Source organism: Pithys albifrons, chromosome 23, assembly GCF_047495875.1.
Source record: "Pithys albifrons albifrons isolate INPA30051 chromosome 23, PitAlb_v1, whole genome shotgun sequence".
Taxonomy (NCBI): Eukaryota; Metazoa; Chordata; class Aves; order Passeriformes; family Thamnophilidae; genus Pithys; species Pithys albifrons.
This window is the reverse complement of record NC_092480.1, coordinates 965716-990989: the sequence shown is the minus strand read 5'-3', so window position 1 is coordinate 990989 and position 25274 is coordinate 965716. Positions and strand designations below refer to the sequence as shown.

The window sequence follows — 25274 nt, the reverse complement described above, 5'->3', positions numbered from 1 at the left end:
TTTTCCTTGTTGGAGTTTCATTTCACTCATCCACCCTTTCCTCCGGGTGCGTGTCCCCTCCCAAGGATGGGGGTCGAGGGCAGCTCCAGCCCCGCAGCTCCGCACTGGGTTGGAGGTGAGGCTGGAGATCCTGCCCGCCCACCCATCCCTTGGAGAAACCTGTCTTTCCAGGAGGGAGAGCAGTATGTGGGAAAGCCGGGAGCCCTGGAACGTGAATTACCCAGGGAGAGATGAATGTGCGATAGCTTGTACCTGGCAGCTACAACTGAGCGTTAACGCTTTCAGGGGGGGCTGAGCAGCGCTGGGGCTCCGGCTGGCACGGGGATGTCCAGGCTGGCACGGGGATGATGTCCCGCTGCTCCGGGGCTGGAGGGGTCACCAAGGTGGCAATAGCAGGGATAAGGAGCAGCTGCAGTGCCTGGTCCACCAGCGTGACCTGGTCCCTTTCACAGGGCAGAGCTGATGCTCTGGCCTCTGGCAGCTTCCTACAGTAGGGAATTTATTTTTTACCTGGAAGTTGGTAAATGCTGCAGCTTTAACCAACGGGGATAAAGAGGAAGGGGTTGTCTGCCACTTCTCTCCTCTTCTTAGGGACACACAAGTACCACACAGAGCCCATGTGAGGAGAGGGGAGCCTCCATGTGCTAACCCCTGCCTTGTGACTTTAGCCAAGGCAGGATCCCCTTCTGCTTTTAACTTTCCTTTCTGTGCTGATTGTGGCATCACTGAGGTTCAGCACAGACTGACGGGATGCAAAGACTGAGCAGCACAGGCTGCTCTCGTGGGTCATCCCATGCAGACCGGGGCTCTCAGTGGTGGGAGGGGCTGTCGAACAGCTCTGACACCTTCCCTGGAGGTGCGAGCGGTGGCTGCCCAGTCCGGCTTGAAGCTTTGGCCTCTCTTACAAGAGAGACAAGGGGCAGAGCCAAAGACCATCCCTGAGAAGCCAAAAGGCCATCCCTGAGGAGTCAATCCCCGAGGAGCCCAAAGCCCATCCCCAAGGAGCCCAAAGCCCATCCCTGAGGAGCCCAAAGCCCATCCCCGAGCAGTCCAAAGCCCATCCCTGAGGAGTCAGTCCCCGAGGAGCCCAAAGGCCACCCCTGAGGAGCCCAAAGGCCATCCCCGAGGAGCCCCGGGATGCGCAGCCCCCACTCCAGCCCGGGCAGGTGCTGCGGGTCCATCCGCGCAGCCGAGGGCGGGCAAAGCCAACCCGCCTTCCTTCCTTTCCCTCCTTCCCACCCCACCCCACGCCCTGGCAGCGCTGCAGGGACTCATCCATTCCCGAGTTACTAATATGCAAATGGGTGCTTTTGCATGGGCCTGACGCCAAGCTGCTGGGTGTCAGGGCACCCGAGGGAGCCGGAGGTGGGGCGAGGCGTGGCACCGCCGCATGCTCACCTGGCCCTGCATGGCAACAGGCAATGGAGCTCTAGGTCCCTTCGGGAGCGGACCCACGCCCGGTTCGAGAGGCAGCGGGTGGCAGAGGAGGGAGGGCAAACTGGCAGCCCCTGGCAACCTGGGGCTGACGGCAGGAGGCTGGGCACACCGCGGATTTCCCTCCGCCAGCAGGATGGTGAACCTGGAGTCTGTGCACGCAGGTAAAGGGCACTTGAGGAAGGATCAGCGGCTCAACATGCAGCTGGGGCCGTGGGCTTGGGCAGGAAATGGGCTCGCTCGGATTCCTGTGACCTTTCCTCCCTGCTTTCCCTCCTCTGTTCTCCCGCTGGAGTGCCTGGTTAGGTGCCCACATTCCTCCCTGGGGATGGATGCTGCCCTGGTTTATTTAGGGGGCTGCCAAGCCATGCCCACAATGTGGGCGCAGCGCTCCCACTGCCAGCCCCGGCGTGGGACCGGGAGCAGGGCATGGAGATCTCTTGGGAACCTGGGAAATCAGCATTTCGTGGGTGCTGCGGGTCCTGTCATTGGGATACGGCTGGGAGGAGTGAGGGGGGATAAATTCACAGAGGGATGCAGCGAGGGTGGAGGGAGGGCTGTGTGTGTGAGATGGCACTTGGGTTGGAAGGGGAAAAGTTAATGGCAAAGAGGGCAAAGGAGGCAGAAATGAATGAGGAGGGAGCTGTGGGAGGCTGGGTTGAGTGAGGAATGAATGAACAGGGACACTCAGAGAGACAGAGACTCCTTCCAGGGGTTCTGATCCAGAGCTGCAGCTCTGATAGTCTCACATCGTCTGTGAGCAGACCTTGCTCTGCAGTGAGCTGGGGAACCAGAGCGGCTTCTGCCAAATCTCTTGGAGCTGAGCTGAGCTCCAGCTCACCCTGACAGAGCTTCTGGGCTCAGCTCAAGCCCCTGAACTCGAGGGGAAGGACCACATCCCTGGGCACGTGGAGCTGAGGGCAGTGCTGGGGTGGGAGCAGTCACATCCCAGAGCCCTGTGTGTGGCAGGGGCAGGGGCAGGCAGGAGGGTGTTGGGGTGCAGGAGCCACATGCCCTGTTAGTGACCTGAGTCTGGTGCTTTGTGCAGTGCAGAAACGCTCTGTTTGGAGAGAAGGATTCACCCATCAGCCTGTCCCTTCCCTTGGACTGATTGACACACTGAGGGTGTTGGGAGTCCTGCTGAGCAGTGAGAGCTGTGGGAGGTCTGTGCTGAGGGCTTGTAGCCTCTCAACAAGCCCTGCCTGCCTGTGGGCTCCCAGACAGGCCTGCAGGGCAAGGCAGATGGTGCAGCCATGCCATCACCCAACGCAGGTCAGCCTGCAGCAGGCTGGCAGAGATGGGCAAAGCCTCTGCTCCACGGCTGTGCTTCCACCTCTGCAGGGCTCTGGGATGCCCACAGCCCCTCCATGAGCAGGCAGCGTCCCCCTGGGAGGGCTGGCACCCCATGGGGGCAGCTGGGGAGCCCTGGCCCCAAGGACAGGCTGTGGGAGGCTCGTGGTCGTGGCTAGGCTGAGCCTGACTGGGCTGAGCACCCGCACTGGGGGTGCTGAGTGTGGCCACAGCCCCCGCAGGCTCCTGTGCCCTCGTGGGCTTGGCTTGTGGGAGGCTCTTTCTTCATGAGAAGATTCCCCAGATCGATACTGTGCCCTCTGTCAAAGCCACTGGCATCACTCCCAGGGTGGGTTTGGCCAGAGCTGGGCTCGTGCTGAGCCTCCACTCTCCCAAACCACCCCCCGTGCTGTGGGTCAGGAGGGACAAAGCTTTAAGTAGCCTTTTTGCAGGGAGGGAGCCCAACACAGGTGGGAGGATGTTTTGTCACCCTTGTGCAAAGGCAGGTCAGTGTATTCCATTTTTGGGGTCCCTTTGTAACAAGCTGCTTGCAGAGGTGTGATCTGTTTTTTCCCTGGCCTGAGTCTCGGAGATCTTTTCCAACATTAATGATTCTGTGAGAAGAACAGAGTGCCAGGGGAGGGTGGGCTGCCTGGGCTCTGCACACCCTCCTCCTGCTGAGACAACTCCCTGGTGGGTACCACCACCTCCTCCCCAGGCATTTGGGATATTTCTGCAGCTTCCAGAGGGGTTCAGGCACCTAAAGCCCAGAAAACTCAGGAGGCTCCAGGTGATGGTCTCCCTCCTCCACGCCTGGATTTCATGTTTAAAGTCATCAGTCTGGTTTACCCTTGCCCGTGCCTGAACAGCTACTGAGAACGAGGGCTTGGGAAAGGCTTTATTTGCTGACACCATTTGTTTCAGCACAAATACAGATGCAGATATATCCCCAGAGAAGTGTCTGCACTGGTAGAGCTCCTTTGGTCTGGGTGAACAAACCAGCTGCCCCTACCCCAGGTATGTTGGGGAGCTGAGGAGCAGCAGCACATTTTTAATCTGGCCTGGCCACAGTGGCGGCTCCTAATAGGGCTGTGGTTTAGCATTAGGCAGTCCCAAGTTGGGTTATTTTTCCCAGAGATTTTTTTTTTCTTCCTGGCCTGCTTGTTCTCTGTGTATTGCTGTGTGCAAGGAGCCTGTGCAGCTGGGCTGCCTCACAGCCTGCCTTGTCTTTGAGGTGTTTTTTTGGATGGAGCAGGGGGCAAACCTGGATTTGCATCACTCTGCCCTGGTTGTAGTGGGAGACTCTGGAGTGTCAACAAAAAGGTATTGGCTACACTTAAATTAGAAAGTAATTCCTCCTATGTCTGCTCCTTGTTCTTAAGGCACTGAGTGCCATGAGCTGGTAAAGGGACTGGAGTTGGACCAAGGGTTGGACTTGATGATCTCGGAGGGCTTTTCCAACCCAATCCATTCTGTGATTCTGTGATTCTATGGATGTGGCACTGAGTGAGAATCCACCATGTCTTGATCCAACCCTACTGTGATCATCATGTCTTGATCCAACCATGTCTTGATCCAACCATGTCTTGATCCAACCATGTCTTGATCCAACCCCACTGTGATCATCAGCCCAGGGCACAGAGTGCCCTGGGCTGATGATCACAGTGGGATTGGATCAAGGGTTGGACTTGATGATCTCAGAGGTCTTTTCCAACCCAATCCATTCTATGATTCTATTCTATGATCATTGGAGGATGATCCATAGGGATATAAAAGCTCCAAACCTCTCAGATCAGTAGGTTTTGATAAAAAGGATTTTCCTTTTCTTCCTTGTTTGGTTTTTTTCTCCTACAAGATATTTAAACAAATGCACATTTATGATGGGAATTTGAATCTTGGTGAAAATCAGATCCTTGTGCTGTCTCTGAGACTCACAGGGCATCTCGTTATCTCCCAGCTGCAGGAGGAGGGGATTTAGCTGATGGGTAACATGTGATATGGAACCAAGTTGCAGCAGCAATTCCTCCCTCCCTCCCTCCCCACCCGCCCAGGGTGGTGATGGCAGAGGTGTGGGGGATCATTCCTGCAGGAGGGACAGAGATTCTCGAGGTTTCCTTTTTTGTCTTCCCTCCCTCAGCTCTGTCTGGACTGTTCCAGTTCTTGCTCAGTCTCCTCGATCTTGGGGATTAAATATTTTCATTCACTAACACGTATTTGGGGGTTTTTTTGTTGTTTTTTTTTTTTTGCAAGCTTTCTCACCAAAGCAAGCACCAAACTTCTGCAGGCTTTTAGATTTTTCCTTCTTCTATTTTATGAGAACTTGCCTCTTATTTTTTTTAAGGTACTTTTTGGCAGGCAGCAAAACTTTGTGCTTTGTAGATTGCCTAAGTCAGGGTCCCTTGGCAGTGTTACAAGACAAGAAGATGTTTATAGCTGATGGTAATTACTCTTCCTGCAGTAGAAATGCTTTAGAAGCCCCACTAAACATTCATGTCTTAATTGCAGAGGGTTTATTTGAAGGGGAAAAAAAAATCCCACACCACAACTCTTCTCTTTCTCCTTTTCCCCCTCACTCCTTAATATAATTTAAAGAAAGGAAGTTCCTGAAGTATGTGAAAGTTTCTGCACTCAGATATAAAATCCTGATTTGGTTTTTTTTCTACCTTGACTCATTTGCTGAAGAAAGTTTCAAACTTTAACTTGATCAAGGGCATTAAATCTTGGCCAAAAAGTGGATTATCTGCTGTTTGTGCACTAGAAGTTTGAACAGGGGAAAAGAAAACCTGAACACAAACAAAGCTCTGCCTGTTCCAGTGGGAACGACAGAGGGAAATGGGTACAAACCCCCGTAAGGTTCTTATAATCCTTCTGGCCGTTTGGAAGTAATAAAAGGTGGATATAGGGAAGAGGAAAAGGTTTGCATGATGCTTTTGGGTGCCTTCCACCTGCCTTCCCTTCCCAGCAAAGCCACAGCAAACGGGGCCCGGCTGCTGTCACTGCCCCATGCAAATGGCTGAGTCTGGGGCTGGGATTGGCTGCACAAGAACATGCAAATCACTTGGATCTTGATAAAAAAAATTATCTTTCCCCCTCACCAGCGAGTCTGGAAACAGTTAAAATTCCCGTGCAAAGGGTGTAAGAGCTGAGGAGGTGTCCATCTGAATTTGAATGGATGTTCTCCCTTCCTTCACTGGCGTGGCCTTGGCCTCTTTCAAGTTGACCATTCCCACCTTTTCTTTCAGCTGTCCCCGAAGGAGAAAGTGGCCCGGGGTGTGGTGGGAGCCATCACTTCAAGGGTAAATGGCAAATCTGTTGGCATTGATAAGGCTGGGGGGGAATATTCAGAAGGTTGATGGGAAAGGACTCTCTGTGCTCCTGGCTTGGCGTCTGCACTTGCAGCGAAGCAGCTTCTTGGTGGCTTGTGAGGAGCGAGAGCACAGCATGTGAGAGAAAATGGGGAAAATAGGGTGCAAATAGGGGTTAGAGCAGTGGGGAAAACGAGTTGAGTTTGATGAGCCATCTGAGGGAGGAGGAGGCGATTTGGGAGAGGAGGGAATATCTGGGAGGGATCCCCTGCCAGTCCAGGGGCCGTGCAGGTCGGTGCCAAGGGGAGAGCACCCCAGCAGGTTTGGGGAGCCCTCCCAGAGCTCAGGGGTGGGGGGTTCCCTGGGGTAACGGACCCTCATCCTGGGGGTGAGGAGTGATGGGGAGGGTGAGAACACAGAGCAAGTCGGGGAGGGGGGAAGGAGTGAGGGGGATGCAAAGAGCAACAGGAGGGAAAGTGCATCCTCGGAGCTGATGAATATTCTAGTGACTGTATGTTGAGGAATCAGAAATTTGAAAGTCTGATGGTTTATTATAATTACACATTCATTTGTGCTGTTTAGTGGAAGCCACATGTGCCTGTTGCCTGGGACTGTGACCTGTTATTAAAATCGGTTGTGCCTCCTTTTCGCAGAGCTCAAGATGAGCGGGGATGCGGCAGATTCCACAGACACCCGGCACGAACCGGACCAGGTGGAGCCAGGTAAGAGGGGCCGGGCTGTGCGGGCAGCCTGGGAGGGCAGGGGACAGGCGAGGAAAGGGAAGGGGAGTGTGGGCGCTGGAAGTTTCTGCCGTGCCTGCCTCCTGTTGCTGCTCGGCGCTCTCGCAGCCAGCCCGGGAGTTGAGCAGGAATGCGCTCGGGGCGAGGATTGCGCTGCTGCCTCGATCGACAGGCAGATCCTCCGCCGATGTCCTCGGTGGCTCCAGCAGGGAAATATTCTCCCGCCTTGCCAAAGGGATCATGGCAAGGAATGGGCTCGGTCCGCTCAGGGTCGCACCCGCAGCTCTTCCCATCGCGCCAGGAGCGCGGCAGGAGCAATTCCTGGGACAAAACTACGCCCGGTTTTGGCAGTGGATGTGTAAGAAAATGGGAGGGACTTTGGGAATAATCAAATCCAGTTAGGTGGTTCCAGCCAAAACCTATTGCTCTTCATCTTGAGGTGTGATTGGGTTTGTCTCCTCTGCTCCGCCTGACCCTGCTCAGCATTCCTTGAATATGGAAAGCTGGAGAACAGGATGATCTTCTGATCTGTTAACTGGGGTCAGTGCTGATTTCTGCCGGTTGAGCTGCCACCAGGTGTGACAGACACGAGAGGAATCAGGTCTGTGCTCTGTGCCATCATCTCTCACTCCCACTGCCTGCAGAGAGCTTGGACACGGGGCTGGAACCCTCATTCCACAAAGGCTCAGGGGCACGTCCCTTTCAGGCAAAGAAGCAGCAAAAAGGAATTATTTCAGCACCCACCAGATATAGCCAATTAAGATTATTAAAAGCTGTGCTATGAACTTAGAAACAAAACCTTGAAACACCAAAACTGGTAGAGAAAATGTAGAAGAATCAGTTGTTCTCCTGACTAATGAAGAGGCCTAAGCTCGGGGGATGTGGAAGAGCCAATTAAAACTTTGCATGGAATGATTTTACTGCTTCTCTTTTACTTACATAATTTCAGATAATTTAGGGGGGAAAAAGAGATTTTGGTTAATCCAGAGACCTCTAAGCATGTTTTAAAGGGACTAAATGCACCCCTTTATTTGGAAATCCTCTGTGTGCTCTTGGCTATTAAGTTGGGTTGTTTGACACAATCTAAGGCAGAGATAAAATCTGGTTCTATTCATGTCCATGAACTCTCATTGACTTTGGTCAGCTCAGCTTCTCCTCGAGGCCCTCAGATCACCCCAAGTGGGTTTTGAGATAAATGTTTTCAAGTTATGGAGCTACAAAGACATCCCAACCCCCCCAAGCTCTTCCAAACCCCCCCGGTAGTTGTTACAGGGCCTTAAACTGGGCAGTGGAGCCTCCTGGAATGTTTGGCACACTGAGGTGATGGAGAGCAGCGTTAATCAGGATTAGGGGAGTGCGTGTTCGATTCTGGTGTTGGTAACTGCAGTGGGACAGTTTGGCCGCTGCTGCTGTTGGAGTCAACGATGTTAAACCAGGGGCTGGCACCGCGTTTGGTTGGATAAAATATGTCTTTTTTTAGCCTAAGCTTCCCAGCCAGCCATTAGTGCGAGCTGTGGCACCTCTTTCTAGTGGTAATTGAGAAAAGAAAGCGCAGAAGTGAAGTCAATTTGTTTCTAAATAACAGAAACGTTGGCGCAGCATTAGCTCCGCTCAGGGAGCCCTCAAATCAGGCAGGGAAATCAGAACGAGTAAATCACCTTCATTTGCAAGGAGCGACACAAAGAACCTTTTAAATGCCTCTTTTCTGGTGCTGTCCCGGTGATCTGATTCTCCAGAGGTCACCCCAGCAGAGGAGGCTGTGGGAGGCACAGCAGAGAGTCGGGAGCTGCTTGAGGGGTCGCAGCCCCAGCCCCTCCCGGGGTGTCCCCCTTTGTGACACCTCCGAGGGTGCCCAGGGCAGGATGAGACCCTCGCCCACCTGCAGTTCGGGTGGCGTATCCTGGCACGGCACCCACGGAGGGGCTGCCTGGTGCTTCACCCACAACCTCCGCGCACCTTCCTCGGGTTGTTTTTCCCCCTTCTTTCAGCCCGTTCTGTTTATAAACAACAGAGCTCTTTGTACTGCACTTCCCTGGAAGTTTTTATTTTCCCTGGTGCGCGTCGTTAGAGGAGTATTTACTGCAGCACCTCAGAGTTGAGTGTTTTGGTTCCCAGCCCCGTGTGGGAAAAAGCTGCTTTCTGATGACTCATTAATTGAAGACCCATTTCCTACCGAATTAGACCCATCCACGCAACTCCCCAGGAATCTCTTACCCCCAAAGGAGAAGTTTGTTCCCAAACTGACCTTACAAAGACTAGAAATCCTCCTGGGTGCAGATATCCACAGGCCTTTCATCACCAAACCATGCAGGCTGGCTCGAACAATTAAAAAAAAATATAAAAAAAAGTACAGGGGGGAGTCGGGTGCCAAAATGCTTTTGTAAACCAAGCCCTTGATCTCAACCTGATGCCTCAAGATCTGATGGGAAGTGTCAGTAGCAGAACCATAATCTCATCCTTTCATATCTCCGCCAATTCCAGGCTTAGAGGGGGGAAAAAAGGGGTAATTTGGAGCATTGTTTGACTTTGAAAGCGTTTGAAATAATTGTGGGGGGTTTGGTTTTTTGAGAAAATTGTTGAAATTGTTCATCTTTAGTGGGAGGTTTGGAAAGATCAGCTTTTATTTTTTTCCTTTTTGTTTCATCCACGCAATTTCACAGCAAATGCTTCAAAAGCTTTTTAGTGAGATATTCCCCAAGTTTGTTTGATTCCAGCCTCTCCAAATCTACTGGCTGGAGTGAAATGTTGCTATTTAAAAAAAGATATGATAGAAGAAAGAATAATTGATAAATAATATCGCCTGTGCTGCCCAATCCTGTGAATCTTAATCCTTCCTTTTTTCTCATCCTGCCGTTTTTCAATCATGTGTTGGGGCAGAGGGGAACAGGCACCAGTTTCTCCCACAGAGACTGCGGGCTGGATGTTTCCCCATGGCCCAGGAGCTGGGGGGGTCCCTCCCTCCCAGTCTGGGGGTCCCTTTTTCCCTTTGCCCCGTGATTCCAGCCCGGTTCAGAGCGTGGCTGAGCTCCCAGGCAGCCGGTCCCGCTGCTGACTCCATGGGGGGTAATGACAAGGTGAGTTCTGTGCTCGGCTCTGAGCTCTTTTCATCTCTTTAAACTGATGAAAGCTCTGCCAGCGAGCTCAGGGTTGAGTTTTTTGATGGGAACTGTGGGGGCTTGGCACTGCCGAGTGTCGCCCCTGGTCTTGCAGCCCCGAGGCAGAGAGAGATCTCCCCCTTCTTGTGGTTTATCTGAGCCCTCGGTATCTGATGCAACGAAACGCTGAGGTGGGACTTGCCCCTGTCTGTCTGTTTGTTTGTGTCAGACACTTGTTCCCCCGTTTATCTGCTCCATCAAAACAGGTTACACCAAGCAAAGCTCCTTCCCTTTGATTTCATCTGTTGAGGCAATGGGGGGGAAGCCAAAGCTCTCCCCAAAGGGCGATAGGGAAGCTCTTCAAACACAACCTCGGTGAGGGAATGGCTGCAGGCGCTGCTGAGCATCCTCGCTCCCCGCCCTGCATCCCGCCGAGCTGCCCGAGCTGCCGGAGCCCAGGGCGGGTGTGTGGGCACCCCGGGGCGGGGGGTGGGTGCAATGCAGGGCAGCCCCATCGCTGCCTCGGAGGGCTGGGATCCCTCCCAGGACACGGGTTGGTGACCCCAGTCCAGTCTGGGGGCTGGAGGAGCAGGACATGGTGGAGGAGTGTGGTTGGGTGGGGAAGGCACGTGGAGCTGGAGCCTGGGACTGGCTCTGGTGGCGATGGGTTATCTCACCCTCATGGCCTGGGTAACCTCTCTGAGTGACTGAGAATCGATCCTCAGCTGGGAGGGACCCACAAGGATCATTGAGTCCAACTTACCTTGTACAGACACCCCAACAATCCCACCATTGTCCAAACCCTCCTGGAGCTCTGGCAGCCTTGGGGCTGTGCCCACTGCCCTGGGGAGCCTGGTCAGTGCCCACCACCCTCGGGGGGAAGAACCTTTTCCTGAGATCCAACCTGACCCTGCCCTGGCACAGCTCCAGCTGTTTCCTGGTCCTGTCCCTGGTCAGAGATGGGTGAGAGATCTCAGAGAGCAGAGATGGGTGTTGCACTCAGGAGGGAGTTGTACACAGCCATGGGATCTGCCCTCAGTCTCCTCTGGAAAAAGCAATAAGGAAGGATCTTCTCCCTGAGAGTCAGAAATACCCGTCCCTTTAAGACTCAAGTTAAGTGGTAAGGGGCTATGATGTGTCTTCTTCCAAGTGTTCCTTCCGAGGACACCCTGCTGTGAATGTCATTCTTCCCCTGCATCCTCATCTTCACCCAGCCCATGCCTGTGGGAGGATGTCAGCACGAGACCCCCCTGCTGCTGCCCCAGGACACCTGAGGTCACCTGGCAGTGGAGCAGAGAGCAAGGGCAGCTCTGGAACTGGGCACCAAAACCCCACCAGAGCCAAATCCCCTCCCAGTACCCGCCTGCCATGGCAGTGAATTTGGCATTAAATCCATATCAGGGCAGGTGGAAAATCCAAGCCCTTGCCTCATTCTGCCTTGGTGCAGACTCAGTTTTCTGCCCTCATCCCTCAGCTCTGTCTCTTCCCCCACTTTTGACAGGGTGAAAGTGCTTTGCAGGTGCTGCTCTCCCCAGGGATGGGCAGAGCAGAGCCCTGATCTCTGCTGGGCTCTGGGAAAGCTGCTCTTTGTTGTGTTCCCACCTCAGGTGTTGGGGTAGGGTCTCTCAAAGGGGATGGCTCGTGCCAGAATGGGGAATGAATGAAGGTTCTGACCTCTGTGCCAGCTCTGACTGAGGGGAAAGGAGGAGTGCACAGGCAGGGGATGGAGGTGGAGCCCCCCAGCTCAGCTCAGGGGTACACTCAGCATCCAGGTGAAGGGCTGCACCACCTGAGCTGCTTTCTCTTGCCCTCGGTTGTTACCAGGCTGCAATCAGCCTGCCAGGCCAAAGTCTTTTGAGGAAACTTGGCCTCTCCCAGCCCGTGCTGAGCCTCCTCCTTGGCTACACCTTTGCTCTCCAAGGGCAGCTCTCCCTCGCGAAACTTCCCTCAAAGCCTCCAGGAGTGCTCCGCTCTCTCCCCCTGCAGCCAGCGCAGCCCCGGGCCAAGTCCCGATACATGAAAGCAGCAGCAGTTGGGCTGGAAACAGCTGGTTGCCGTGGCAACCGGGGCTGCTCCCATTTGCATAAGGCTGATGATTTTCATAGCACAGCCACATTTAAGGCGAGCAGGAGAAATTTCCATATTCCCAGCTCCGAGTCAGTTGGGGCGTGGGGGAGGCCAGGAGGGGGATATTTGAAATTCAAATGAAGGTGATTAGGGTTTGAGGTTGGGTTATTTTATTTTTTTTCTTAAACATCCCATTATGGAAGAGGATAAAAAAGGATGGGGAGGGGAGAGGGGAACAAAAGGCTGGTTTGACTTGAATTCGAGGGGCAAAGGAAGAGCTGGTCTGATCTGCCTCTTGCCTCTGGTCTAAGAGAAGAGACTTGCCCTCTCCCAGCACCTGCAGGTGAAATGTTTTCCGTGGGAACAAACAACTGCTGCCCTGGGGTTTCCTTCTGGAAGGTGCTGGAGTCTCCCACACTGGTGTCCTGCTCTCCCCCCAGCCCTGCCCCACACGAAGGGATCCTCACCCTCCGAGCTGCACTGGGAGATGGGATGGGATGGGATGGGATGGGATGGGATGGGATGGGATGGGATGGGATGGGGTTTCTCTGAGGCACTGCTGACAATTTGGATGGGAAGGCTTTTTTATCACCCAGGGCTTCCCACCCAAATGAAACACTGGAGTGTTCAGGGAAAGCTTCCCCTGGAGTCTGGAGCTGTCTGAGTCAGCACAGATTCACTTGTGCTAACCAGCCTTGGCTTTCCTATGGAGATGCTCCAGTGTTTTGGGCTGTTTGTGTCTTCAGAGCCTCAAAAACTCCCCATCCTGCTCCCACTTTCCTTTGCTGCCTTTAGAAAGGACTTTTTCAGTGCCTTGGGACAGCAAGAACCCAGCAGGATGCAGGGGCTGCCTGGTGCCTGCCCAGCTGCAGTCTCTGCTCCCCAGTGCTGGTGGGCACAGCTGGAGGGAATCAGGGTAGCCACAAAATGGAGAAAAGGTGATTTAAGTGGGTTCCCACCAGTCAGGGCTCTCCCTGCCAGCTCTGGAGAAGCTGCTGCTGTGACTTGGTGTTTGCTTGAGTCTCCCAAGTCAGTTGAAATCCCGAGGAGTGTGTTTGATGCTGAATATCTTGTTTGCTCAATAGAACCACATCCTTCTCAGTGCAGGTGAGCATTTTGCAGCATTTACAGCATGTGGGTCAAGTACTGTTTATAGCTGTGTAATTGTTGCCACTCTTGTTTCCCAGCACTTGGGTAATCTTTTAACTTCACGTGTTGTGTGAGGTGAGAGATTTGAACAAGTTAATTCCTCAGCTTGTAGAGAATGCCCATTGAAAGGCACTCTGCATCCTGCCTGCTCTGCCCACCTCTGGTGGCACTGCTTTATCAGCTGGGGTGCTAAAATCCTCAGGATAGGTGAGACTAATCTGAATTTTAGCTATTCAATACTCTGAGGCTGAAGTCTGACCTGCTCACCTCGGGCTGCTTGTGCAGTCACTGATGGAAATGGGTGTCTCCAGAAGGTGATTCATCGCTCTGCTCTCTGTCTTGGGGGTGAGATGACTTGCCCTCTGGAAGCTCCTGCTTCCTCTCCGTGGCTGCAAAGGGAGCCTGGAGCCATTGGCTCACAAGTAGACACCCAAAAGTTCGACATCTGAGCCCAGGCAGCTGAACCCCCTGCCCTGTGTCTGCCTGGCACTGTTCCCCCACTGCCGTTCAGCTGTTCTGAATTTCCCTCCCAAATGCGCTGCAGCACAAAACTGATTCCCTGTGGGAATTCCCCAACACCTGTTAAAGATTGAAATCACCCCGAATTCCCTCAGCCCTTCCAAGATCAAACCGGGACTGAATTCGGTGTGGGGCTGGGTGGGAGGGGAAGGAGGAGCTCCCTCTGTCGCTGCTGAGGAGCTGCCACCCCCCGGAGGTGACACCTGAGTGTGTTTGCCTGGCCAGGATGGAGGAGCGCTGCAGTCTCGATTCTCCTTCTCTCCCCTGGTGCTGCTTTGATCCCCCAGTGCCTGCCTGACCCTCAGCTCCCGGTGGGAATGGTGTGTGTGTCCTGCCTGGCCTGAGCTCCCAGTGGGAATGGTGTGTGTCCTGCCTGGCCTGAGCTCCCAGTGGGAATGGTGTGGGTCCTGCCTGGCCCTGAGCTCCCAATGGGAATGGTGTGGGTACTGCAGCCCCATCCCTGCTCCCAGTGGGAATGGTGTGGGTCCTGCAGCCCCATCCCTGCTCCCAATGGGAATGGTGTGGGTCCTGCCTGGCCCAGCAACTCCCAATGGGAATGGTGTGGGTCCTGCCAGCCCCGTCCCTGCTCCCAGTGGGAATGGTGTGGGTACTGCAGCCCCATCCCTGCTCCCAATGGGAATGGTGTGGGTACTGCAGCCCCATCCCTGCTCCCAGTGGGAATGGTGTGGGTCCTGCAGCCCCATCCCTGCTCCCAATGGGAATGGTGTGGGTCCTGCCAGCCCCGTCCCTGCTCCCAGTGGGAATGGTGTGGGTCCTGCCTGGCCCTGAGCTCCCAGTGGGAATGGTGTGGGTCCTGCCAGCCCCAGCCCTGCTCCCAAGTGGGAATGGTGTGGGTCCTGCAGCCCCATCCCTGCTCCCAATGGGAATGGTGTGGGTCCTGCCTGGCCCTGAGCTCCCAGTGGGAATGGTGTGGGTCCTGCCAGCCCCAGCCCTGCTCCCAGTGGGAATGGTGTGTGTCCTGCCAGCCCCGTCCCTGCTCCCCCAGAGCAGCGCAGGTCCCGCTGGGGGGAGTTGGCCGGAACTGCTCCGGCTTCTCCCATCCCCAGAGAAACCTCCCGAGGCAAACTCGCACCAGATCTGATGCCAGAGCTATGCAAAGCAGCTGCCAGGTGAAGCAAGGAGAGCGGCACAGGCTCAGTCTGCCCGGCTAAGCCGAGCTTATCGCTGCCTTTCCCCCTGCCCAGAACAGCCTCGTGTATGGGGAAGCTCCTGGGAATGTCGTGCAGGGGCTCAGAGCAGCCTTTCCCCATTTAAATCCCCCCTTTGATGCAGTTCAGGGAGGGCAGGGCTGCATCCTGCACATGCTGGAGGTTTTGGATCCCAGCGTGTCTGGCTGTGGAGCAAGAGGCAAGTTGTTGGCTGGGCTGAAGCTCCATTAAAATTAGTGGAGTTCTGGCAGTTTGCAGCAGGAGAGAATCTGCTGCCACTTACACTTTTCTTTCTTTTTATCTCCTGGAGCTAGAAAAGATTAAATCTTAAGTGCAGGTTGTTTGAACAGCCCTTTAAAGAGAGATCTGACTACTGCAGTGCGAGTCCTGATGTTGACAGAAACTGAAAGGAAACTGAGGCTCTTTCTAAAATATTTGTAAGAAAGTTACTGATTTAACTGCAAGAGGAGCGTTGTTGTCCCTGTCACACCCAAACCTTGCCTTGCAGCTGGAATCACTTAAATTTTACATTCACTGAAATAGAAAAAGACCAGATTTGTTTGCAAATAAATCCGTGCACAAACACTGGCTGGTCCTGCTGAAGCCTTGGAGAGATTTGTGTATCCAGCTCCCATTTACATAACCACTGGGAGCAGAAATCACCTCGCCCTTTTTTAAATACCTCACTCTTGGACATCTAAGCCTGAACTAGTTGCCCCTGGGTCCCTTTGGAGTCAATCAAGAGGAATAGTCATCTCCAGAGGGCCATTCATCTCAGCCTGAGATGGGTGTCTGAGATAGGTGGGATGAGTGGCCTCTGGAGGTGCCTCCTGCTCCTCACTGTCTGCCAGGGCAGCCCAGGGCAGTTCTCTCAGACTGAGACTCTCAGGTTAGCACTGAGTAGGGTCAGTCTCCAGAAACATTTGCACTCACAGAATTCCTGGCCAAGGTGCCCCCAATGCCCCCTGCTGACACAGAGGGCAGGACTTGGAGGACACTGTGTCTGACCTTGTAGGAGAGGAAGGGACAAAGGAAGGTCAAAGTCTGTTTGTGTAGGGAGGAAAAAATAAGAGATGGGAAGCTTGGAAGAGGAGGAAAGGCTGTGCAGAAGAACTTGGGCCCAATGGCAGTGATGTGCAGTGAAACTGTTCCAGCTGCACATCCCAGTTTCCAAGTTTTGGGGTGTCTGGGGGTGACTCAGACACCTTCCCTGGGACCTGAGGATGTCCCTCAAGGCCTTTGACTCTTGCCTCATCACTGTGCTGTGCTTGAATGGGAGTGAAGCTCCTGTAGCCAAGAAACCAGGAGATTACCTTTTCCTTCCTGTTCTATTTTAGCAACTGGGAACTTTATTTCCTCCTCCTCTCCTCGCTTTTCTTCCCTTCAGCTACTGCCTTCAGATTGCATCAAACCTTCCCCCTGTGGGTTTCAAAGGTAGAAACTGCGGGCCTTGAAGATCCTCCTGGAGTCCTGCTCAGGTGTGTGGATGCTGATTGTGATCATCCATTAACACTATCAGCATTCCCATCGTTGGATGTGCAGTTGTTGGCTCTTGGGAGCCGGAAGGCAATGAATGAACCCATTCCTGGGGCAGGAGCAGCTGGGGAGGGTGGTCAGAGCAGATGCTGATGGAGAGGCAGGAGGAGCACGTGGCAAGCTGGAGGTTGGAGCAGAGCAGGGAATTGCATGGAAGAAGATAAAGACCTGAGACTGGGGAAGAGAAAAAGCTTTGAGAAGCAGGTTGGGAGGAAGGCAGGAAGGGAGGGCAGGCTGGAGCAGAGCAGAAAGGCAGCCAGGCTGGGGGAGAGGGCACGGAGCTGCTTCGTGGTTGAGGTGCAGATGGTGAGGAGATAGAGGAGATCTCAGAGGTGATGGGGGCAACAGCTTGTTCTGCTGTGACATTGTGCTGGGGCATTGCTGGAGAGCAAAGTTCCAACAAGGCAGCTCAGCTTCCACAGTCAGTGCTGTTAAATATTTCAGATTAAATCTCCAGAGCTGTTTCTAGATAGCAGAGAACAGGCTGCCACAAAACTGTTATCGTTGACTCAAATATTTTGCCATCCATGAGTAACTGCAGCCAGCACACTCCCCCTGAGCACCTCGGAGAGCCCTGCTGGTTCCCTGGGGATGCTGAGCCATGGGGCAGGCTGGAGAACTGCTGGATCAGGGCAGAGGCTCCTTCAGCTGGGCAGAGCGAGCCCATGGGAGGGCTGGATTTGCCCTCCTGCCTGCACAGCCTCTCCTAAACTGCTCTCCAGCTTTTTGCAGGAGACATGAACTGCTGAACAACACGATGTGTTGGAGCTTGATCAGCTCCCAGAGCACGGGCTGTGCTCCTTGGGGAGCGTTACACTGGCAGAAACGGGAGCAGCAGCCCCCGAGGGCTTTGGTGGTGGGATGGGAACAGTTTGAGGCTGTTTATCACAAACTCTGTTGGACTGGAAGAGGACTTGGGGAATGTATTGCAAAGGGAAGGGGTTTCTTGGGGTTGCCTTTGCAACTCCAGAGCTTCGTGGAATCCCTTAAGCATTCATATCTGTGGAGAGTACAACCTTTCCTCTGTGATGTTCTTGATGAATTTGGCAGGTGTGATGGACGGGGGGGGGGATGTTTATCATCAAAGGGGAATGAGTGAGGGCCTGTGCGGTACCTTCAGGCTGGAACCTGTCTGATTCCTTCCCCCTGTGCCTGCCAATCTCTCCTGGAATCAAGGAGACGCCTCTTGAGCACAACCCCACGGCACCCTCTGTTCCCTCAGCTCTCCTGTAACTCCCCAGTGCCACTCTGGGGAGCAGCCCTGGCACCTGAGACTGCTGCCCTCTCCCACAGCCCCTCTGTGCTTGGTGGGCAGGGCCCCAGTCCTGGCTTTCCCTGGAGATCTGTGATGTCCTCCAGCTCACCTCTGCTGGAATCTCCCTTGCACTCAGGGAGATTTCCCCCACCCTTTGCTGCTTGGCCAGGTATCTCCCAGGAGAAACACTTCTGTTCACCTTTAGCAAAGGCTGAGGCCACCAAATATTGCAGAAACTGCCAAAGTTGCCTTCATCCTTCCTCTGCTTCCTCATCCTCTCTTGCTCTGAGCTGGGCCAGCCCCATGGCTTTGGTTACTTGTGTTCTAAGTTCTGGAAAGGTCCCATCTGTGCTGACTGTCATTAATGCTGAGCTATTTTTCTGTTTGTTTCATTGTAGGGAATGAACAGAATGGGCTGGACTTTAACAGGCAGGTAAGACTCTCCCTGGCTTACCAGGGATTCTCCTCCTTTCTTGGATGACTGTTTTTTAATTGCTCATCATGCTGAGTCCCAGGCAGCTCCTGCTAGAGATAAAAACTGTTAGCTCAGAAGCTGCCATTAGACAGACCACAGAACTTCTTCCCAATTCCCCTTGTGGGAGAGAATGACAGATTACACCTCTGGTTTCCCTCTTCCTATTTCACAGAAGTTCAGCTAATTATAGAGTTTCTTTAAATGACCACTTGCTCCAGGGGTTTGCTGGCTCTTTAATTTTTTTTCTATTATCATTTAAAAACAAAAGGCACCTCAGAGTGGCAAAGGTGCCAATCCCTGCCCAGAGCCCCGTGCTCTGTGCCATGGAGAGCACTGTGGTGTGCAGGGAGAAGGGTACAGGGCTGACTCACGGGGTGTCAGCAGGGGCTGCAGATGAGGTGGTTTGAGGTCTTAGAGTGCATAGGTCAAGACCAGGCCTGCCTACACCAGATTCTCTGTGCAAGGCAGTGGGGAAAGGGCCAGCAGATAATGCAGAGCCACAGGAGGGACCGTTGTCTCTGCTGTGTTTGCTGCTCTGCTTTGTACAGCTGAAAACACCCCGAGTTTGTCTTCTGCTAAAAGCGACTCACTGAGTGCAGATTTTCATGTGTGGCTCTGAGAAGTCCCTGAGAGTCACCTCAGAAGGTGACAGCCCTCTGGAGCTCCTGACTCTGTGCAGACACATTGCTCTGCTGGGAGGGTGGGCAGGCCCTGGCACAGGGTGCCCAAGGGCGCTGTGGCTGCCCCATCCCTGGAAGTGTCCAAGGCCAGACTGGACAGGGCTTGGAGCACCCTGGGACAGTGGAAGGTGTCCCTGCCCATGGCAGGGAGTGGGACAAGATGATGTTTAAGGTTCCTTCCAGCCCAAACCATTCTGTGATTCCATGAAAATCCTCTGAGTTTAGAGCTGAGGACTCCTGTGACCATCAGAGCTGGGCTCAGACCTTGTAAAGGAAAAGAGGAAAAAGAGCCAACCCCCTGACCTGCTCCAGGACTCTGGAGGTTGGGTGGGGTGGGATGGGCAGCTGGAGCTGGGGAAGCAGAAGGGGCTGTGACTCCCCAGACAGTCACGGGCACTCACAGCAGATGTTGGCACAGCAGCCACAGTGTGCATTCCCCAGTCCAAGGCTTGCAGCCCCTTCCCAAGGCTCCCTGCTTGCAGCAGGTGGACAGCTGGACCTTCCCAGGGTGGCTCTTTGTGTCCTGCCAGCTCTGTGCTGGTGGCTCTTGCCTGACAGATGTCAGCAGCTGCTGTTTGTTTGTTTGCCTTGGCTGCTCTGGCTTTGGGTGGGTCGCAGCTTCCTATCAAAGGTGTCTTAACACGTTCAGCATCTTCCAGGGTTTTGGAAAACCCAGCTGCCAACAAAAAGCCTTGTGTCTCCAGCTCTGTGCGTGGCAGAGCCCAGAGCACAAGCCCTGCAGAGCCAGGAGAGGAATCCAATCTGCGTCTGAGGAGCGATAAAAGAAAATTCCCTGCAGACAGAAATAAGCAGGAGATCATTCCATGGTGCAAACTCTTCCTATGGCAACAGCACAAGCTGTTGGAGCTGGGCTGGGGTTAATCAAGGAGACCTGACTGACTGAGGTGCAGCAGGGCTGGTTACACCCCCGGGGGTCTGACCCAGTCTTTAAGCTCCTGGTCCTCTGCCTGCCACTGGTGAAACTGGAGGCAGCCAGGTGTGCTGTCAGTACAATTTGCTTCATAGAAACATCTTCCTCCTAAAAAAAATAGAGTTTTGTGTGTTTTTTGTAGCATTCACTTCCCACTACTGGTTTTTGTTTTTTCCTTGAAGCAAAGGGGCAACACAAAATCCCTTTCATTGTGCCAGGATGTCCCTGTGAGTGAGTAGCAAACCTGACTGGGGATTTAACAAGGTTTAAAAAGAAAAGAGTGTGAAAAAGCTCGTTTTATTATTTTATTTTATTTTATATTTTATTTTATATTTTATTTTATTTATTTTAATTTTTTATTTTATTATTTTTTATATTTTATTTTATATTTTATTTTATGTTTTATTTTATTTATTTTATTTTTATTTGATTTGATTTTGATTTATTTTATTTTATTTTTTATTTTATTTATTTTAATTTCTATTTTATTTTGGTTTTTTATATTTTATTTTATATTTTATTTTATTTTATATTTTATTTTATTTATTTTAATTTTTTATTTTATTATTTTTTATATTTTATTTAATATTTTATTTTATGTTTTATTTTATTTTATTTATTTTATTTATTTTATTTTTTTATTTGATTTGATTTTGATTTATTTTATTTTATTTTTTATTTTATTTATTTTAATTTCTATTTTATTTTGGTTTTTTTATATTTTATTTTATATTTTATTTTATATTTTATTTTATTTATTTTAATTTTTTATTTTATTATTTTTTATATTTTATTTTATATTTTATTTTATGTTTTATTTTATTTTATTTATTTTATTTATTTTATTTTTTATTTGATTTGATTTTGATTTATTTTATTTTATTTTTTATTTTATTTATTTTAATTTCTATTTTATTTTGGTTTTTTTATATTTTATTTTATATTTTATTTTATTTATTTTAATTTTTATTTTATTATTTTTTATATTTTATTTTATATTTTATTTTATTTATTTTATTTATTTTATTTTTTATTTTTTTATTTGATTTGATTTTGATTTATTTTATTTTTTTATTTATTTTATTTTATTTTATTTTATCTTATCTTTTTAGTGTGGTCCAACCCCCCAAGACACAGGCAGTGTCCTCCCAAGGGGTTGTGCAGTGGTGGCAGGGGTGGGATGTAAGTCCATGAGTGGACACAGGTCTGTGCAGGTGGCTCTTTGTCTCCCTCTCTTGGCTCTCTCAAGGCCACGTGTAGACTTATTTGAAATTATTATTATTTAAAGAAAAAATTATTATTTTCAATTATTGTTATTTAAAATAACAATAATAATGATTATTATTTTAAATTATGATCTCAAATGAGCATGAGCCTGGATGCACACAGGTCCCACACTCACAGTTTGGCTTGACCTCAGCTGTTGGTGAATTCATCTCCAATTCAGCAAAGAGATTTCAAATGACGGGAAAAAGGGAAGAGAGGAGAGGTGGAAATATCAAAGTGTTTTCATGTAAGATCAGGTGCTGAGCTCTTTCATTAGGGGTGGAGGTTGGTGGGTTTTTTAATTTGGTTTGGGGTTTGAGGTTGGTTTTGGGTGGCTTTTTTTTTTTGTTAGTTGCAATTCAAGTTTTGGAGCTGAAGGCAGAGCAGGATGGTTTGCAACCAACTCCCAAGTGGCTGCAGGAGCTGCTGAGCTCCTTTGGCTTTCTTTGGAGTGCTGGGCGCTGATCACTTTGAAGCTGGTGGATCTCCCCCCCTTTCAGCCTCTCCCCCGGTCTCTGTAGCTGCCCTACATTTCAGGGCTGTCTCCCTGCCGTGCTGTGCTCCAGGCGGAGAGGAGGGTGGAGTGACCTGCTTAGACCCTTCCCTGCCTCCCAGTGCCCTGCTGGGCTGCTCTCAGCCTGCAACGGGGAGGAGGGAAACTCTGGCGGAGTTTGAGGTTTTCTGGAGTTTGTGGGTCAGCCCTGTGCTTATGAGAAAGCTCCTTCTGATCCCTCAGCCTACTTGGCAAACATTTCTTCCCCCCTCCCCTCTTCAAACTCTCCTCCCACCTGGATGCAACAGTCATTTGTATGTGAATGAGAGGGAAAAGGGTGTGTGTGGAAAAAGCAGCATCTTGTGCCTTGCCCATCTGGTTTGGCTCTTTAGTTAGCGAGTCTAATGCTGGTTGTTTCCTGTTTATATCAAGGGAAATGCAAAGAGAGAGTAATAAACTTTCACCTTCAGTGCTGGCAACGTGGGTAGGGACATCTGCCTGCTGATGCTTTGGGATCGTGGCCAGAGCTGGCAGGGACTGAGCTGGGGAACTCTGCAAGCAGGGCCTGAGTTCTGCTGGGAAAGGGCATGGAGTGGGCCAGGAGAAGGTCTGGAAGTGTTGGAATGGGAGCTCTCCTTGCCTGTAGTGGGCTGAGAAGGCCTGGAAGTGTTGGAGTGGGAGCTCTCCCTGCCTGTAGTGGGGCAGGAGAAGGTCTGGAAGTGCTGGAATGGGAGGTCTCCCTGCCTGTAGTGGGACAGGAGAAGGTCTGGAAGTGCTGGAAGTGCTGGAATGGGAGCTCTCCCTGCCTGTAGTGTGCTGAGAAGGTCTGGAGGTGTTGGAATAGGAGCTCTCCCTGCCTGTAGTGGGGCAGGAGAAGGTCTGGAAGTGCTGGAATGGGAGCTCTCCCTGCCTGTAGTGTGCTGAGAAGGTCTGGAGGTGTTGGAATAGGAGCTCTCCCTGTCTCTAGTGGGACAGGAGAAGGTCTGGAGGTGTTGGAATAGGAGCTCTCCCTGCCTGTAGTGGGACAGGAGAAGGTCTGGAGGTGTTGGAATAGGAGCTCTCCCTGCCTGTAGTGGGACAGGAGAAGGTCTGGAAGTGCTGGAATGGGAGCTCTCCCTGCCTATAGTGTGCTGAGAAGGTCTGGAGGTGTTGGAATGGGAGCTCTCCCTGCCTGTAGTGGGACAGGAGAAGGTCTGGAAGTGCTGGAATGGGAGCTCTCCCTGCCTGTAGTGTGCTGAGAAGGTCTGAAGGTGTTGAAGTGGGAGCTCTCCCTGTCTCTAGTGGGACAGAAGGTCTGGAGGTATTGGAGTGGGAGCTCTCCCTGCCTGTAGTGGGACAGGAGAAGGTCTGGAAGTGTTGGAGTGGGAGCTCTCCCTGCCTGCACTGTGCTGATCTCCCCAGGTGCTGCTGTGGCCTCACCAGCTCTGGTTTGCTTTCATTCCCCACTGGTCCCCCCAGTGTTCAACCTTCAGGAAACACTGGCTGGGCTGTGTCTGTAGCTGCTCTGCAGAGAGTTGTTCCAGAGAACCAGGTGTCTGGGGCTGATCCCTGGGGTAGTGCACACCTGGAGAAGGGCTGGTGGCTTTGGGAGGTGCCAGGGCTGTGTGCAGGGTGTGGGTGTTGTAGCCCAGCACCCAGATGTGCACTGACCACAGCTGGAGGAGGAGAATGCACAGCTACTGAATCCCTGTGGCTTTGGGAGGTGCCAGATGTGCACTGACCACAGCTGGAGGAGGAGAACACACAGCTACTGAATCCCTGTGGCTTTGGGAGGTGCCAGATGTGCAGGGTGTGGGTGTTGTAGCCCAGCACCCAGATGTGCACTGACCACAGCTGGAGGAGGAGAACACCCAGCTGCTGAATCCCTGTGGCTTTGGGAGGTGCCAGGGCTGTGTGCAGGGTGTGGGTGTTGTAGCCCGGCACCCAGATGTGCACTGACCACAGCTGGAGGAGAACACCCAGCTGCTGAATCCCTGGTGGCTTTGGGAGGTGCCAGATGTGCACTGATCCACAGCTGGAGGAGAACACCCAGCTGCTGAATCCCTGGTGGCTTTTCCATCAGGACAGTGAAGTGCAAGACCACCTTGGTCCTTGCAGTGGTGCAACTCCTCTGCAAGCCCTGCATGTTCTCCAGCACTGGGAGAGAACTTGTGCCTCTGGAGCTGTGAGGTTTGTGTGAGCTGAGCATGTGCTCTGCATCCAAATGTGCCATTTCATTCCAGCAAAAGGCTGACCCTTGCAAGACAGGCTGTCATTTGTTTATCAGACCTGTCATTAGCACTCATCAGATCCGTGTGAAGGTGATCCTGCTGTGAGACCTGACAATGGTTGAGACAGACAGGCAAGCCCTGAAGTGCTTGAGCAGGGCTCAGCACAGCTTCACTTTTGCTGTTGGTTCTTTATTCCTGTTCTTTGTTTTCTTTGGTTTACACCAATCAGGGGATGTAATAAGGATAAAGATCTCTTTCTGACAGGCTTCCTAGAAAGCCTTTTCACTGGGTCTGTTGAACAATTCCTCCCTTCTAAAGCCAGGTGTGTTCCTGCCCTGCTCTCTGCAAGAGGGTTTCCCTCCCTCAGGACCTCCATGTCTGACTCACTCCCTGCTCTGTTCATCTCTGACAGTCATTGTCCAAGGAAGCTTTATTTTTTTTTTTTAATTTATGTGGGATTTTCAACAGTTGCTTTGAGGTAACAGGGTGGGTTATCTCAGGTCTTCACAGCTGGTGTCTGGAATCACTGGTGGCTCGTTTTTCAGTGCCATTAATACCACCCTGACCTTGTTTGGTGCTTTCCACCCACACGTCTGAGGGCACTTTGCTGATGGGTTTTCGCAGCCTCTGGAGGGCAGGGGAGTGTTCAGCCCTGGCTGACAGGCCAGGCAGCCCCAGCCTGACTCTTCCCAAAGGTGCTGAGTGCTGTGATTGCAGCTGAAATCAGGGGATGCTTTATGGGACAGTTGCCTGTGGACATTGGGGTGTATTGTAATCCAGGAGCTGCTCCCTGGCAGAGCTGGGATGTGGACTCTGCTTCTCTGATTCATAGTCTTGTGCTCAACCACAGACAAGTTCTTCCTCCCCTCCATCCTTTTGAAGGTGGAAAGGAGGGCCGACCTTGCTGGTTGTTTGTTATTAATATCTGGGATGCAAAACTGCAGATTTAATTTCCCTCCATCAGGGCTTCCCTCCCCCCGGGGATCTCTCCCATGGCTTTTCATTCCCACCTCCCCCTGATCTCATGTGCTCCCTGGATGTCATTGCTGTTCCTGCTTGGCTCTTCCCTGTGGGGAGTTCAGGTTTCAGTCTGCCCTCCAGATTTCCATCCCAGTCCTGTTTTGCCCTCCTCTCAAGGGGAGGTTCACATCCTGCTTCCTTCTCCCCTCTGGGGATCAATTCAGATTTCATTCTCTCTCCTTCTCTGCATTGCCCCGGGGGATCAGCCCTAGTCTTGCATCTGCTTTTCATCTCTTGAGCCTCCCCTGGCTGGAAATGAGCCTGGCTGTCCTATCTGCCCTGCCTGACACCGCCTCTGAGCCCAGCACTGCTTGGCCCTTCCCTTTTGAAGTTCCCCTGCTCTGTCCTGGGGAGAGGCTGATTGTCTGAATTTGTTTGTGTGCTGGTTCCTCATTGAAATGCAGCCCTTTGGGAGAGCATCAGAGAAAGCCCTGGCTGGAGGGAAAGTGCTCTGTGTCTATATATGGCCCTGCTTTGCCTAGGACAGATATGCAGAGCAACCCCTTCTTCAGGCTGGTTCTGTTCTGGCACTTGGCAGAGGCCCTTGGATGACATTGCTGGGAATGAACCCCCAAACTGGCCAACAGGTCCCTGGGGAAGCTTATGGGGAAAAAGAGGGTGGGATTAAGAGCAAGGATTT

The 25274-nt window shown here is 52.0% G+C and overlaps 1 protein-coding gene across 1 annotated transcript in view; it reads left to right on the top strand.

Annotated features, from left to right (window-relative positions):
* The first annotated feature begins 1314 nt into the window (after nucleotides 1-1314).
* Nucleotides 1315-25274, top strand: part of POU2F3 (POU class 2 homeobox 3) — a 44354-nt gene continuing 20394 nt past the window's right edge. The window contains 5 exon segments of the mRNA XM_071576149.1: nucleotides 1315-1382; nucleotides 1384-1598; nucleotides 5967-6020; nucleotides 6683-6751; nucleotides 17958-17992. Of these exon segments, the coding sequence (XP_071432250.1) occupies nucleotides 1315-1382; nucleotides 1384-1598; nucleotides 5967-6020; nucleotides 6683-6751; nucleotides 17958-17992 (441 nt within the window).